At 35.2% G+C, this 15732-nt stretch overlaps 3 protein-coding genes across 4 annotated transcripts; all 3 read right to left on the minus strand.

Annotated features, from left to right (window-relative positions):
• Nucleotides 1-3265: 3265 nt before the first annotated feature.
• LOC111898205 (vacuolar-sorting receptor 2) lies at nucleotides 3266-7541 on the minus strand. Its single transcript, XM_023894131.3, has 12 exons — nucleotides 7220-7541; nucleotides 5577-6269; nucleotides 5317-5405; nucleotides 5147-5216; nucleotides 4979-5062; nucleotides 4807-4883; nucleotides 4615-4696; nucleotides 4466-4548; nucleotides 4209-4275; nucleotides 3990-4118; nucleotides 3768-3874; nucleotides 3266-3627 (listed from the first exon to the last, which is right to left on the minus strand). Exons 1-12 carry the CDS (start codon nucleotides 7515-7517, stop codon nucleotides 3529-3531), a joined length of 1878 nt encoding a protein of 625 aa, XP_023749899.1. The 5' UTR covers nucleotides 7518-7541; the 3' UTR covers nucleotides 3266-3528.
• A 964-nt stretch (nucleotides 7542-8505) lies between these two features.
• Nucleotides 8506-11052, minus strand: LOC111898203 (DNA-directed RNA polymerases II and V subunit 8A). Of its 2 annotated transcripts, XM_023894129.2 has the most exons (7): nucleotides 10788-11052; nucleotides 10446-10625; nucleotides 9649-9745; nucleotides 9307-9464; nucleotides 9093-9187; nucleotides 8904-9009; nucleotides 8506-8764 (listed from the first exon to the last, which is right to left on the minus strand). In XM_023894129.2, the coding sequence occupies exons 3-7, from the start codon at nucleotides 9719-9721 to the stop codon at nucleotides 8750-8752; spliced, it is 447 nt and encodes a 148-aa protein (XP_023749897.1). In that variant the 5' UTR covers nucleotides 9722-9745; nucleotides 10446-10625; nucleotides 10788-11052; the 3' UTR covers nucleotides 8506-8749. The 2 variants fall into 2 exon arrangements, with proteins under 2 accessions (XP_023749897.1, XP_023749898.1); XM_023894130.3 differs by lacking the exons at nucleotides 10446-10625; nucleotides 10788-11052 and adding an exon at nucleotides 9828-10187.
• A 1231-nt stretch (nucleotides 11053-12283) lies between these two features.
• On the minus strand, nucleotides 12284-15126 carry LOC111898202 (uncharacterized). The gene is made up of 5 exons (XM_023894128.2): nucleotides 14753-15126; nucleotides 13157-14096; nucleotides 12982-13077; nucleotides 12760-12896; nucleotides 12284-12687 (listed from the first exon to the last, which is right to left on the minus strand). The coding sequence occupies exons 1-5, from the start codon at nucleotides 15016-15018 to the stop codon at nucleotides 12504-12506; spliced, it is 1623 nt and encodes a 540-aa protein (XP_023749896.1). The 5' UTR covers nucleotides 15019-15126; the 3' UTR covers nucleotides 12284-12503.
• Nucleotides 15127-15732: the final 606 nt, after the last annotated feature.

The following is a 15732-nucleotide window of genomic DNA, read 5'->3' on the forward strand; positions in this document are numbered from 1 at the left end:
ACCAGCTGAGGACTCGTAGAAAACACAGTTTTAGAAAACTTGTAATCGTTGTGGTATGAGCATAGTAAAGACCATTAGTCTTCCTCAAATAGGATTTAATCACAACTCGAGAACCTTTTGTGATCTTCAAAAAATTACCTCCAGCTGAAAAATTGTAACCCTTGTTGTTGAAGACGCTCAAGGAGATGATATTTCTCTTCATCATAGGAATATACCGAACATCAGTTAAAGTTAGAATCATGTCATCGAACATCTTGAAACGAATAGTATCGACGCCTTCACTGAGCCGCTCACTGGGCCTTCAGCCTGACTGGACGCCTTGCGAGCCTTCAGTCTATCCGGACCGCCCTAGGTATGTTGGCCTACAGCAGAAAGCAGGACAACCTCAACCCAACCACACATATATGTCGACATATACATAACTCATAACTACATATTCAATTAACAGGCAAGCACAGATCATACATATCAATAAGCATATCATCATCCTATCTACCAGGATACAAATCCAACAGATCATAAGAACACGACAACATTCTATCTACCAGGATAACCATCCAAAAATTTCAGTTATTGGTGCCTTTAACCCATAAGTACAGTGAGGAAAACTCACCTCACACTGGCGTGTCAAGCAGAACCTCCGACCGCTAGCTTACGAAAGCCTCGAACTATCATAATAAATAAACCACTAATTAATAATCGGATTATAACCTCAAATATCTTGGCCCATAATTGTCCATTAACTCTTCCTTAACTGAGCCAAAGCCCAAGTCCAAACCTTGATCCAAAAAGGTCCAAATATATAAGGTCCATAATTGGCCCAATTTTCTAAATTGGGCCCAAATCCCTAATAGACCTCATCCAAAGATCCATTTCCCTAACTGGCCTAGAATACTCCTACTCATAAATTCCATTAAGGGCCCAAGCCAAACTAGCCCATAGATGGTCCAAATCCGAAGCCCAACTCGCGAAAGCCCAACAGAAGTCGTATGTTGGACGTACCCCGAAGTTATGCAGGGCGTACGCGAGCCTCGCATTGACTGGAAATGGGGGAGTTGACCGCATATATGGGGCGTACTCCTTTCTATGTGGGGCGTACCTCCGTAGAGTTCAAACTTCAATAAGTGCTTAATGCCTTAAGCACTTAAGCCCAAACTTCAGATCCATGGTCCAAATGCACCTTAGAGTTATAAAGTTTCCAACTTTATGACTTTAGACTTCAAAAGTTCTTAATACAAGATCTTAGCCCATTAAGACCTTCCTACCAAATGCATGGGACACTTCTAGCCATTAGGACCTCATTTTTATGATTAAGGATCCCTCTAAGGGTCTGAAAGGACAACTCAAATCATCCAGAACATGCCATGTTCAAAATGGAGCATTTGGGACCAAGAAAGAAGAATAAAGAACCCAACAAGAGATCAAGAAAAACAACCAAAAAGGTTTGAGCTTTATACCTTTGGATGGTGAAGAAGGAAGCCAAAAATCCATATCCAAGCCTTCCTTCACGTTCCAAAGCTTCTTGATGCACTTCCTTTGACTCTAACACACCAAAGACACACTTTAAGGCTCTCACTCTCACTCATGGGGGCTAGGGTTTTCCAAGAACAACTGAGGGACATGGAGGCTAAAAGGATAAGGGCACTTGGTCCATAATGATGGTTAAATACTCCTCAAACCCTACAACGCTTCATTGGAAGTTGTAGTAAAAATTGTAGACACCTATCACACCTATCACCCGCTTCGATTGATCGGTCGAGAGTTGTAGCTAGCAACCACAGGTGGGGATGTCAACCCTGTAAAGATCTGTACATATGTATCTCGCTCCGAAGATTAACAGTTACAATAGTGTGGGTTGGCTAAGTGTTTAAACCAACTAACGATAACGTCTCACAAAAAACCTCTTAACTAAAATGTTGGTGAATAACTCTCAGTCCTAACTTAATTGTGATTATGTAACTAGGCATAATGAATATCGTTATATAAGGTTTATAAAAGTCAAGTATGTTTGACATGTGTAACTCACCAAACATATTTGTCTAATGTAGTAGATATTTTATGTTTTGAAGGTTCAGGTAGCAACATACTACAATCGTGGTACTAGAGGAGAAGACAGGAGCACAATGACAAGAAATAGATAATAGGTTGTTACTTGTGTACTTTCTTTGTTGTTTCAATTTGTATGTAAGATTTTTATTGTAAACTCGTGATTGCCTGAGATTTAAAGTGTATTAATTTTGGTAGAATTCCACATTAGAGATAAAACTCTAATATTTCTCTTAGATTAGATGTTAAAAAATCTGGATCGTTACAGTGAAACTCTTTGCATGGTTTAGGGAAACTTCAGCATGCGTCGAGAAAACTCTATGGAAGGTTTTGACAACTTCATAGTGAATTACCACTCTTTGGTATCTCTGTCATGTTTATGCCTTGAAATCAATCTAGAATACTTGTAATTTCCTCATTCATGCATTGTAACTTCATTGTATGTTTGGTGAACTTTCTCGGTGTTCTCTATCATTCATGGTTTTTCCTGTTTTGGGTTTTCCACAAAAAATTTGGTTTTAGTACCTCAATCTCCGTCTCTCTACTTGTACTTATTGATTATCGTTGAATATCGGTGATTCCTATGTGTTGGCGATGTTGGAATATTGTTATTTGAAATATTGCATTTTGGGCATTATTTGGCCATTGTTGGTGAACATCATTCTTTGGATTGAATTGCATTTGTTGTTCTTGGGTTGTCCTCGTATTGCAACTATAGCGAACCAACTATATATATATATATATATATATATATATATATATATATATATATATATATATATATATATATACCATTACATGTTCTTTTGCGCCCACGATATGAGTCTAGTGATTGAGGTGTGGAATTTCACATAGAAGGTCAAGGATTCAAAGCCTGGACCACCGAAAATATAAATAATGTTCCGCAATTGACCTCCCACGTGGGCCTTGGGGCGAATTGACATGATCCACTCAGTTGATGCGGTTTACATTTGTTTTACATCTCTTGGGCAATTAAAACTCTCTGATATATAACTTACTTGTTTCTATCAGTGTCCCCTAGGACTAGGCCATGAGTCTCCATGATATCCGATTCTTGCAAACAACATTAAGTTCGCAAACAACATTAAGTAATGCACAAGTAAGTAAAGAAACTAATTTTGTAATGGGCAAGAATATTTTCATGTATTCATTTTGAACCCAAAGGGGAAACATTCTGGAAACAAATGCAATAATACCATTCTAAACTCTTCCATGATTTAACCATCGACTTGTCATACATCTTGCATCATCAACAAAGTCGACCACATTTATTATTCTAATAAACTAAAAGAAATCTATATCTAAACTTACAAACAACCCTGGGGATGATCCGGTGTGTAGATTAGTGAAAATTCTGTAGATGTGTAATAAAATAAATAGTACACTTCTTTAACCACATAGATGTTGGTTTCGGATCAATGTGCCAACTTTTCACAAATTGTTTTTCTTTTTTGTTTTCTTTTACACGTTCCCATGTGATGCGTGAACTGCAATTTCAGCTTGATTGTCCAATGGCATGTATTGTGCCATGATAGCCCGGATCTCAGAATCCATGTATGTCTGCAATACAAAAATATCATCCTAAGATCTTAACTACACTTGTTGGTTTTCTATTTGTATCTTTTGTTTATAAATGTTTTCAATTTTCTCTATATGTTATGTCAAATTCAATTAATTAAAAATAAAATAAAAAATTGTACCCGAATTCTGTATTTATAGAAGGCATATCCAGCAACTCCAGCAACTGCCATACCAAGAATGATGACCCACATAAATCCCCAACCCACTCCCGATATAGCATCTTTACCTAGTTATCAATTTGTTAATTATTCCAAAATACAAGTAACAACATTAAAAAATGTAGATATTTTGGAGAGTACTAGGTTAGAAATTTAATAACTTAAACAAACAAGAACACTCACTTATACACGTGTCGTGTTCTCTAATGTAAAGCATATTGCCACCACATTTACAGTCGTAACTACCCCATGTGTTCTTGCATTTGCAGTTGGGACATTGACAAGCTGTCTTCTCTTCACATTCATCAATGTCTTGAAACATAAATAGTAAATGTCAAAATTAAATTGTTGGATTTTTTTATGGGAATTTGTAGTTTTAATTTCTAATAAAAGTGATAATACCTTCACAATTTTTTACTCCATCCCCTCTGAATCCTGGTGGACACTTGCAACCCTCTGTATGATCATCCTACAACAGATTTTTTTTTTTTTTAAAACACAAAAAGAAAAATCAAATATTTAATATAACCAAAAGACAAAAAATGTACACAAAAGTGATATATTTCAATATATAATCACACACACACACACAATATATATATATATATATATATATATATATATAGAGAGAGAGAGAGAGAGAGAGAGAGAGTACTAACAATGCAAGCGGAATAAGTCCTGCCTTGCTGGGTATCTTTCCAACAGCCTCCATTGTTAAGATCACACGGTAAAGCTCCCGAAGCTGCAACACAGAGGATCAAAACCACATGGACAAAATATGTGCACACATACTATACAAATTAATTACCTTCACAGTGTTTATAACCATCACCAAAAAACTTTACACCCTGAACAATCGGGCATTGACAAACTCTCCCCCTGAAAGTATCCTACACCAACCAATTCAACAAAAAACATGAAATTTAACTAAATAGGATAAGATTTTTCAAAACATTTACAAAAACCACAAAAAATAGCATGTCAAAAAAACTCTATGTACCCTGCATGCTGTGATATTTAAAGTTTTGTCCATCCAGCATCCACCATTGTTTTCCATACACTCATTTGTTTCTATTCCTGAAATTAACACACACACACACACACACACAACATTATTATATTTGTGAAATTAGAGAGATAATAATACAAATAATAATGAATATAGAACTGACCTTCTCTTAAACAAATAACTGGCTCAGTTGTCTCCTCAAATCCTGAACAAATGGCCTTCAAAACAGTTCCTTTATCAAGCTTACCTAAAGCAAAAAATAAAATAAATAAATAAAATTGTCAATGTAATTTAGGGTACAAATTTTTATTTTAACATAATTTTCACATACCTCGAAACTGTCTGTTATTTATTATGAGAGTTGGCAATATTGTCACGTCTCCACGTGGACCTTTACCTATCTGTAAAATTACAAAGTTAATAATTAACATAAATTAGAAGAATATGTGAATTATATTAAAAAAAAAAAAAGGAAAAAAAAAATATTTATATGATGAACACCTGTGCTTCCTGCTCAGCCTTGAGCACTGGGTTCTCCTTATCTGCTTTTGTATCACCCACACATTCATTTATTTTGTTCAGATCAGCCCCTGAGAGATCTCAAATTAATGTCTTGAACACAATATATAACAATAAATTATATATCATGCAACAAGTATGTTGAGATTAATAGGGAAATAATAATGTAGTTTACTCTTTTTACCCAATATACTAATATTTCTTTACACATAATAAGGTCAGAGAACGTTTTGAAAACTCACCAAGTGATTTGATTACTTCTTCTGCACATTCTTTATTGTACTTCTCTTCTTTCATGGGACAACGAATAGCAAAATCTGTGACATAATCCCACCATAACCATGGTTTTCCAGATTCATTAGCGACTTTAAAGAAGCACGCCTGTCTTAAATTCTGGATAACAACATCTTTCCCATCGTACCCTCGAGCGAAATCCTCTTCAGGATCAGGAGCACAATATCTTCCATGGTTGATACACTGAGACTTACACTGTTTACTCAAAATGAAAGCTTCAGGACAATACCAAGTGATGTAATGTGGTGTGAATTGCGTATACCCTTTCTTCTCTAAAATTTGAGCGACTCCTTTGAAATCTTTTAGAAAATTCTTTTGACTATCGCATTTCGGCCCACATTCATCGTTGCTGTTCGTCCAAAATTCGTATTCAACTCGATCATCGGGGTGAGGAAGAGCTTCTCTCCAATCGAGGTTTACTTTTACCATTTCTGGCTTTTCTAGGGCTCGTTTTATCGCTTCCCCAAGTGATTGACTTATGAGGGCTGAAGGGATGGAGATGTTCTGTAAGTAATTGAAACGTGCACTTTCTTCTTCTGGTGTGTCCATGGTGATCAGAGGCTCAGGCCTGTCATCGGCGACGAGAATAGCGGCGGCTCCGGCTCTCTGTGCGTTCCATGCCTTTAACGTAAAATAACAGTCTGCCATACAGTAAATAATCAAATTTACTTTTTTACCCATAACAATATATTTATAAGTTATTTACCAATAATAGCAATGTGTAATAAATAAAGTACAATGCCTATTTTGTACCAAATTGTAATTATGTTGCTTCTTGCTAGTTCCATGCCTTTAACAAAAAGGTATATTACTATCATGGTAAAGAAATATAAGTATATTGTTATTTTGGATAAGAAATATAATAAACTATAGATATTGGTAGCTAGACTAAGATATATTGTTATTTTTTGCATTTTTCCTATTTGTTTGTTAGCAAGTTGTCAAGAATAGGTGTGATTATGGTTTACCACATGTTTTCTAAATTGTAACTTATAAAGGGAAATTATTATACTATATGAGTAAATTACAAAATTGGTCCCTATGATAGTACAAAAAGTATAGTTTGAATCCATTTTTTTCATTCGCATGATCAGACCAAAATTGAAACTTCCCTGTAGATTTGGTATTTGTGGTATCCAAAAAATGCAGTTTGAGTCATTTTGTTTAGATGGTAGTCAACTCAAACGACCAAATTTGTACTTTTTGGGATACCACGAGGACCAAATTTGTATGGAAGTTTTAATTTTGGACTGATCATGCGAATGAAAAAAAAATAGACAAACTGCATTTTTTAAGATCAAATATTTTCTTTTTTATCTTGTAGATTTTGGTAATTCATGACACTTCATAGAACATTCATTATTCATATATGTCTTACACTAATCTACCTTAACTTCTATTTTACATTCAAACCTTGTTTGTTTTCTATCTAATACACTATTTTGCAGATCTAGTATGACGTTATTGTTTTTTGTTCAAATCCTTATTATAATAAAATGAATCACATTGATTCTACTTTTACAATACTAATGAATTTTTTGCATGATAAAGAATAATAAAATCGAGCAAAAGGGTAAAAACGTAAATTTACCGCCTCGATCAACAAGAAGGAAAACAGGAAGGCCAGCGCCAGATTTGAATTTGAAGGAAACATCATCAGAGAAACTCCTGCAAGCCCTTTGATTGGCTTTTGGATAAAGAACAGCTCCAGCTAATGTTCCTCCATACTGAGGAACACCAAAATTACCAATTGCACATTCATATGTATCTTTTAGATTCTGAGGTGACGTCACCCTCAAACTGTTCTTCTCAACCACAAATCTACCCAATGTAGACTCACAAATCAACAACAAAACACATATTACAAACCCTAATCTCCCTTCCCTCATAATTTATTGAGAAAAAGATTGACTACCCAGATCACAAAATCAAATCAAAGATTAGTTCTTCACTCACATTCAATCAAATCTATCAAAAAACAAAACGATTAAAAGCTGATTTTGATGATGTTTTAAACACAAATTTCAAGACATTCAAAACATACTCCTCTTGAACCTGTTTTATTGATTAAATGTCATGGGTTTGAGCTGGATTTGGGACAAAATAAGGGAAATTTTTAGAAAATAGGGAAAAAGGTGAAGGTTGGAAATGTGTTGATATTACTTGTGAGAGTAAGATGTTGTGTTTTCTACAAGTGTAAGTCAGAGAGGAATTTACAGACAGAGAAAGAATCGAGACTCTTGTGGTGGAAGCATATGAGGAGAGATGTAAACTGCCATTTGATCAAGTCTTTGTTTAATTAACAACCTTACACGTAATATGAAAAATAGAGGGTGAACGAAATTTGTTCATAATTCAGCTTAGGCATGTTGCAAACTTTGAGCCTATTAAATGAAAAAACTTTAATAGAAAACCCCAAAAAACTGACTAAAATATCTTTAAAAAAATGACTTTTTTAAGCTCCAAGTAAAAAAAGAGATTTTCCATATTTTTTTATTCTTACAGCATCATATGAGTGTAATGTCACTTGTCTTTTGATTCTGTCGAATTATTTATTGAAATTATTCTATGTTAACGAATAGTAATACTCGTTTAAAGATAGTTTTAAATAAATATCAACAATTGTTTTATATCTTTTTAACAAATACGTTAATTATTTACAATTAATAGTTATTTAACGTGGTGCAATTATTTATAATTTAAATAAAAAAGTTTACTAAAATCTATAATAATCAAATGTTACAATAGAGAAATTAATTAAAAAAAAATATTGATTTATTTTATGATACTTCGGACATGGAATTTCATGGAATCTAAAAAATCCTAATTCTTTTGATTTTGTCAACCAAATGCAATTTCAATTCCTCCAAAATCCAATGAACCAAACACACCTAAGTGTTATTTCTTAATCATGTATGCGCATAGACAATAAACATTTATTGAAAGTGAAAAATACTTGAAAAATAACCTATGCTTTAAGTGATATGACAAATATCTTCACTTCAAAGGGTAAACATACAATGTATGAGAAGTTAAAATTGTCAACATATTTTACATCTGATTTTTATTTATTAATTCTCATTACTTTGGTATCATCCTGATTGAGATATATGTTGAACAACTAAGCCTTGTCCACCTGCAATACCAAAATTATACTTATTACTCATTATACACTAATATAGATCAAATTATGTAAGTTTTGTCCCAACCAAAAAGACGAGAATGCCCTCATCATTGAAAACAGTTATAAAAAGATATCAAAAAAGGCTTTTTACCTTCCTCATGAGGATGAATAGCCTCTGATCAAGCTCAAACTTAGCTGCAATCGAAGGGTCACCCCTCAACAACATCAATAAACCACCAAATGAGACATAAATGTCCCTGAAAAAACAAGAGCAGTCGACACTTGAGATCAAATTTCATAAACTGGATAAAGGGCAAAATAGTAATATGACTCAACATACGCTTTAACATTAGCTCCTGAACCTTCTTCATTGATCCTATACAACTTTCCATGCATCACATAGTCAAACTTGTCAGCAAGCGACTTTCGCCCACCCTGAAATAAAAAGTATGTGCAATTCAAGATAATGGATTAAATTTAAACTCAATATCAAATTATTCTTTTATCATCAAAAGTCAAAACCCAAAAAAAAAAAGTCAAAGTGTTGAGATTACAGGAGAAAAGAATCCACTGTCAGGAGTTCCATCCAAGTTCAAGGTAGTTGCTAGAACCATCATAAATTTCTCACCAACATGCATAGGATAAACATCTGTATTCACATCCAGCTGCATGTACATATCAAATTGATCGCTTCTTGCTTCAATACGATTAACTATTTCAAAAAAAAAACCAACAAACATATTCAGATACTAACTTCTTATTGAAAGGATATAACAGTAATTTACTATGGTTACTTTCTTGAACTACCAATATTCCAAGCTACTTTTCAATTGGATTCAAGAGAAGGAGAATGGGAGGAGGATGATGATGATGATGATGATGGGAGTGAAGAATACCTTTGTCAAATTTCTTGCCATCAGGGTCAAGCTGATCAACCCTAAATATATCTTCAAACAACGTTTCAACCATCCTTTAAGAGTTATATGAATTCACCTACAAAACAAAAACTTAATTTAATTGATAAAAGTAAAACAATTCTTCATCTGGCATGGTATGAAATCCGTGAATTGCTTACAAGAATCGCTAGTTAATTAAACAACCAAATCCACTGATTAGAAAGTAGAAAGAAAAAGACTGATTTCAAATTGATGGGACTATTTACTATTAGAGGGAGTTTGGTTAGGAAGTGGAATCTTTCCAAGGAATTGGAATAAGAATAATCTGGAAACGATAATTGGAATGGAATTCAATTCTATTCTATTCCTTTGTATATTTTTGTGTGGTTTGTAGATGAAGTGGAATGTAAACCAATGACAAATGACATGATTCACCGCTTCACGTTCACCGTTCACGAAATCTTTCAGATACTTTGTGAGAATAGTAAATCTGCCTTCTTGATTGTGAAAGGTTTTGCAAACTATTTTTAGGTAAAATCGATGAAACATGTGAAATTCAGTGCACCGATATTATCATCAGAGCTTCAAACCCTATCCAACTTGTATGTTAAACAATTTATCACTAATAACAATGCCGATGAGTAAAAGGTAGATAAGCTCCCAGAGCTTCTTGTTGCTTATGGTGGCCTTCATGAAATATTTAGAAACTGGTCAAAGGAAAGCGAGAAAACAAAAGGCACAAGCATGATTGTCATAGATTTACAGAGGAAGGTCTACAGAAAGGAAGTAACATTTACCTGAATATAGAGTAGCAGCGACAGAGCTAAGAGCGAGATGGAAGAGACAATAATGAGACGATCGAAATTGTGAGAAGAGACGCTTATGAAATTCTAGGGTTTAAGGCTTAAGAGTAGTAAATTCCACTTCATCTACAAACCACACAAAAATCGAGTGTATGGCCATTTCGCAACCCCAATCTGCAAAATTACCCCAAAAGTGAAATTCAATAACTAAAAACTATCCCCAAATGTCAAACTCAACAACAACGATCACAATAAAAGAAGGATTTTGGGTTAAAGAGTAATATATGGAATTAGGGATGGAAAAACTTGAAATCTAGAGGGAAAAGAACTCAATACCTGTTAGATCGCTCGGTGTTGGCAACGGAGAGTCTTTATTGAAGCTTACTGATTGAACGATCGGCTGAACGAATGATCGGTAACGGGAAGAAAACGATCGATTGAGCCTACTGATTGAACCTTCGATTGAACAGAACGATCGGTAACGGGAGCGATTGAAGCTTCAATTGAATAAACGATGACTCGTTTGACAAGGGAGAGAGACGAGAAAAAGAGAGGCTATGGTGTCGGCGTGTTTTTTTTTAGAATGAACCCTAAAAACGACTAAGGTAAGGAAATTAGGTATAAGTTCTATTGCCCTGTTTTTTAAAACATAATTAACAAAATATAAAAATTTAATATCTATATATTTTTTAAGAAAAAGGCGGGTACCCGTCGGTACCGGTTCCGGTTAACCGCCGGTTCCGGGTATCCGGTATTAGAACCGGAACTGGCGGGTATCCAGCGGGTATCGGTTTTGTAAACATGAGAATTGGAACCGGAACCGCTTAAAGCGGTTCCTAGACTTTAGGAACCGGAACCGGAACCGCCTTAGGCGGTAGGCGGTTCCGGTTCCAAAACCGGCAGTCCCGAGGCGGTTCCGGTTTCGAAGGCAGGTACCCGCTTCCGATGCTCATCCCTAGTAGTAATTGAACTTTAAATTGACTGGCTATCAATTCAATTTTCATAAAATCATTAAATTCGTTTTCAATCCACTTGATATTTGATATTTCATTTCTAACCCCAACCTTAAGTTTTCTTTGTATTTTAGTCCATATAAAATAACTTCATTAATTTACCATCGTAAGTGGTTTTTACTTCTTACCTTCTCCTATTATGTTGGGTATGGGGACACTATTATGCTGGCTATGGGAACACGCCAAGTAGTGTGGTTTCACTCAATCTTACTATTGTTTCCTTTCACCTTACCATCATCTTCTTCCACACCATTGTTAGTGTACCTGTAACGATGGTGATAAACAAAAAAAAGAAAAAGGAAAACAGAAGAAAAGAGAGCTAGTTGGTTGTGACCTTTCGTGGTATAGACTATGAGTGCCAACGATCGTGGCCCCACGACACCCATGGTATGTGTACGCGATCGTGGTGAGCTTGTCAGGTGGCCACGAAAACCTTTCACCATGAGTATACTGAATGACCTCATTAAAACATTTTGTTTATTTGAGAAAAAACTCATCCATTTTGTTTAATTATTTCATTGAAAAAATAGCCAGAAATTTCCGTTCTACAAAACAGCCATCAAATTTGTATTGTCATGACAAAATATATTTAAATTTTAAACCTTAGATATTTTTATACCATTTTGCTTTTGTAAAATCTCTCATAATCTCACCTTTTTTTCTGATTTACTTGGCACAATACAAACAATGATTCATAACTTTTCTTGATTTCGCTTTCCTACAAAACTTTGTAGATATTCGATTACCAAAATCAGTACAAGAGGATGGATTTTCATAACAAGTAATCAACAAGTTTAAAACTCTAAACTCAAGTCGACGTTTGAAAGAAAATGTATATTGGCCTTCAACAAAGGGGAGTCAAAGTAAAACTAGTACAACACTTTCTCTCATCAATCCATCAAAACATGAAAAGATGCCAAGAGTGATTGTAAGTTAGTTAGCCACGTTTTTATACATACACATCATCACATGACACAAACTTTACACAAAATCAACAACTCAAAACACAACAATAACATCTCATTTTTCATTCTCACTCTCATTCTCTTTTATCTTCCGCTACATCTTCTGTAAGCCCAATAAGATGATCCGTTGAGGCTGACCCTTTCTTCTCCTTCCTCTCCATCATCATTCCAACTTCTCCCCCATCCACTTTCACTCCACTTGTAAGCGATATCGCCTCCTCATCATACTCTTCCCCTGTGTCCCCTGCATACGCATATCTACACCCCCACACACATCATTATACTGTGTTCTGTGTATTGTATACTGTGTACTGTGAAACAAGAAATTACCTGGTGGGATTGCGAGAAGGGGCCCACAAGATGCATATCACCACCAAGAGTGAAAAGGCGAGTAGTGACCAGAAAGCGGGAATGATCCAATAGATACGCCATAGCTCACTTATTGGGTCAGTTGCATTAAAGTACAACTGTCGAATTTAATTATTAAATTAAAAAAAAATTATTCGAAAAACAAAAAATGAGAGAAAAAAAAAATAATAAGATAAAGGGTACCTCATAGCCAATCCAAGCAATAGAGAGAAGGACAAAAAGTGCAAGGGCGTTTGTGAACTTTCGATACACCTCCAGTTTAGCAATGCTTCTCCGCATCTAAACATCATTAACAGAATTTAAAACCAAAAGACAAAAATACCCTCCGAAAAGATAGATACCAAGATTATATTTATACCTGAAGCTTCTCCAATGTCTTGGACAAAGACGAAAATATCCACAAAATAAACCAAGCATCCAAGAATGCAACAGGCAACACCAAATACAATTTACTTTTCCCAGAAAAATCATTAATATTCCCCAAATTTTCAACAAGCTCGAGTGCTTCTATAGCCACAAAATACACCACACCAAGAATCATCACTTTGGAGGTGACCCCACCTAGGGTGGGCCTCACCACCCCATACCCCATAGCCACCACCAAAAGCAACAACCTTGAAAGAGTCTTTTTAACTGCACTAATAGTCACAGCCCATACTGTTATCCCAAAAGGCCTACTCCCAGTTGACCCAAGGTTAGAATAGTCAAAATACCAAAGTGCCATTTCACACATCCCAAGAGCAATCACAGCAGAAATATGATAATGTAATTGCATTATATCTTTCCAAAATTGAACAAATCTTAAAAACCAACCAAGCCCAAGAACAAGGTAACCCAAAGACATGAACCCGTAAAAAGTCATTAATTTTACCATTTTTCCAGGTAAATACCCTTCTGGATTCCTCCAGACTGTTCTTCCTGAAATTACTGTGCCCTTGAGTTCTGGATCACAGTACATGAAGTAAAGATAGTACATTCCGGTTTTGTTTATGTCAACTGATTGAGGTTTCATTTTGGCTTCTTGTTTGTTTCCTTCAAAGAAGGTTTGGATTCGTTTTGGCCATTCGGGGGTATTTTCGTCTTTTTGGATGATGACTTCTCCTACAGTGCAGGATTCTTCTGATGCGAGCTTTGGAGTGCAACATAAGATGTTTGAATTGGTTTTTAGAAAGTTTCCACCGATTCTTTCGGTGTCTTTTACTTCAAATATTATGGCTTCAATTAATCCGGTTCTACTCTGCATTTTGTTTTGAATTTTGGCTGATTCTTCTGTTCTTTTGAAGGTAACATCTTCAAACCTGAAATGGATACAAAAATGTTTGTTTTGAAAATTGTCTATGTCAATACCTAATACCTAATCTACAAGTAGATTGTACACTAATTCAACATTATCAAAAAGTAAGCTCTCATGTTTAAACCTGGGCGTTACCTATGTATGTGATTTGATATTATGAAAATGTGCTGTTTGAACCTTTCAATTTGGGTTATCTTAGCCCCTAATTTTGGAATTTCAATGTTAAATGCAAGAACATAAATGAACAGTTAGTAATTGCAAGCTCTGGTTTTGAAAGTGTTTTATGGTTCACTGTAACTGAATCATCTCATTCCCAAATAATTTGGTTAATTTCCAGAAGAACATGCTAAGAAGGATTGGGGTTTAATTGAAGTAGTGCCTCTGGAACATGAGCTCAGCCAGTATTATTTGGAGGACTATGATCAATATTTGTTCATTTCATCTATTTTCTTGTTTAGATATATGTAAAGGAACACAGGAAATATTTCAGTATTAAGAGGAACTAATCTACTCAAAGGAATAACATAACATTTCCACGGAGTTAGAAATGATCGTGTCTCTACGGATTTAGATTGGGGAATAATTTCTTGGAGGAGGGGTTGATTATCAATGAGAGAAATCAAGATCAAGCTGAAAATTAAGAAAACATAAAAGTAAAACCTGATGAAAGATTTCCCCTCGAGGGGTTTATTTCCTGGAGAGGTAATAGAAGAACTATTGTCATGATCTTCGAGATGTTTTGAAGCGAAGAGACCTTCACTGCCTCCATGAAAGAGGAAAGCGTTCAACTGAGGAGTGAAGAACTCGTTGCGATACTCATGAATCGATGCTCTGATTGGTACGATTGAGTAATCGCATAGGTATAGTAAACCCAAAATAAACCCTAGCACTACTTCGCCATTGTAGAAACGAAAGCCCTCTCTCATCTCTCTCTCTCTCTCTCTCTCTCTCTCTCTCTCTCTCTCTCTCTCGAATCTAGGAAGTTGAGACGTGATGACAATACACGACGACGTGGAACTTCACTCTAGAGCCCTTGTCGGAGTTCGAGATACTATGGCCTTTGATGGTAAAAAATGTTGACTTTGATATTTTTGTGGTGAAGAGATAAAAAATTTGGTGCATGTGGATCGTCGTTTGCATAGAAGATTTAAAATTAAGATTTTCTGGATTTTTAGACTAAAAAAGTTTGAAAAGATAGTTATATCTTATTTATTTATTTTTATATTTTTTTTTACATATTATTAACATTTCAATAATAATAATAATAAGAAAATAGGTAAAACACTATCTCTCTTACGTCTTTTTCTCCCTCCCTCCCTCCACTGATACTTCTCTCTCTCTCTCTCTCTCTCTCTCTCTCTCTCTCTCACACACACACACACACACATACATAGTGTATTTTCATCATAGATTAAAGACCCATTGACGAATTCCCTTCTCCATTTTTCGTGCCATTGAGTTGTGTTTCTCCGACTATTACTAGGGTTTCATCTCTAGATTCAAGACCCACTGACGAGTTCTCCAACTCCGACGATAGCTCTAGACATGTATCGGTGGTGGAATCTCCGACATGTAGCAGTGATGGGATTGCAAACAGAATGAAAAAAACATGGAGCAATAGTGGAATCACTATTAAACCC

This window comes from Lactuca sativa, chromosome 9, assembly GCF_002870075.4.
Source record: "Lactuca sativa cultivar Salinas chromosome 9, Lsat_Salinas_v11, whole genome shotgun sequence".
NCBI classification, from domain to species: domain Eukaryota; kingdom Viridiplantae; phylum Streptophyta; class Magnoliopsida; order Asterales; family Asteraceae; genus Lactuca; species Lactuca sativa.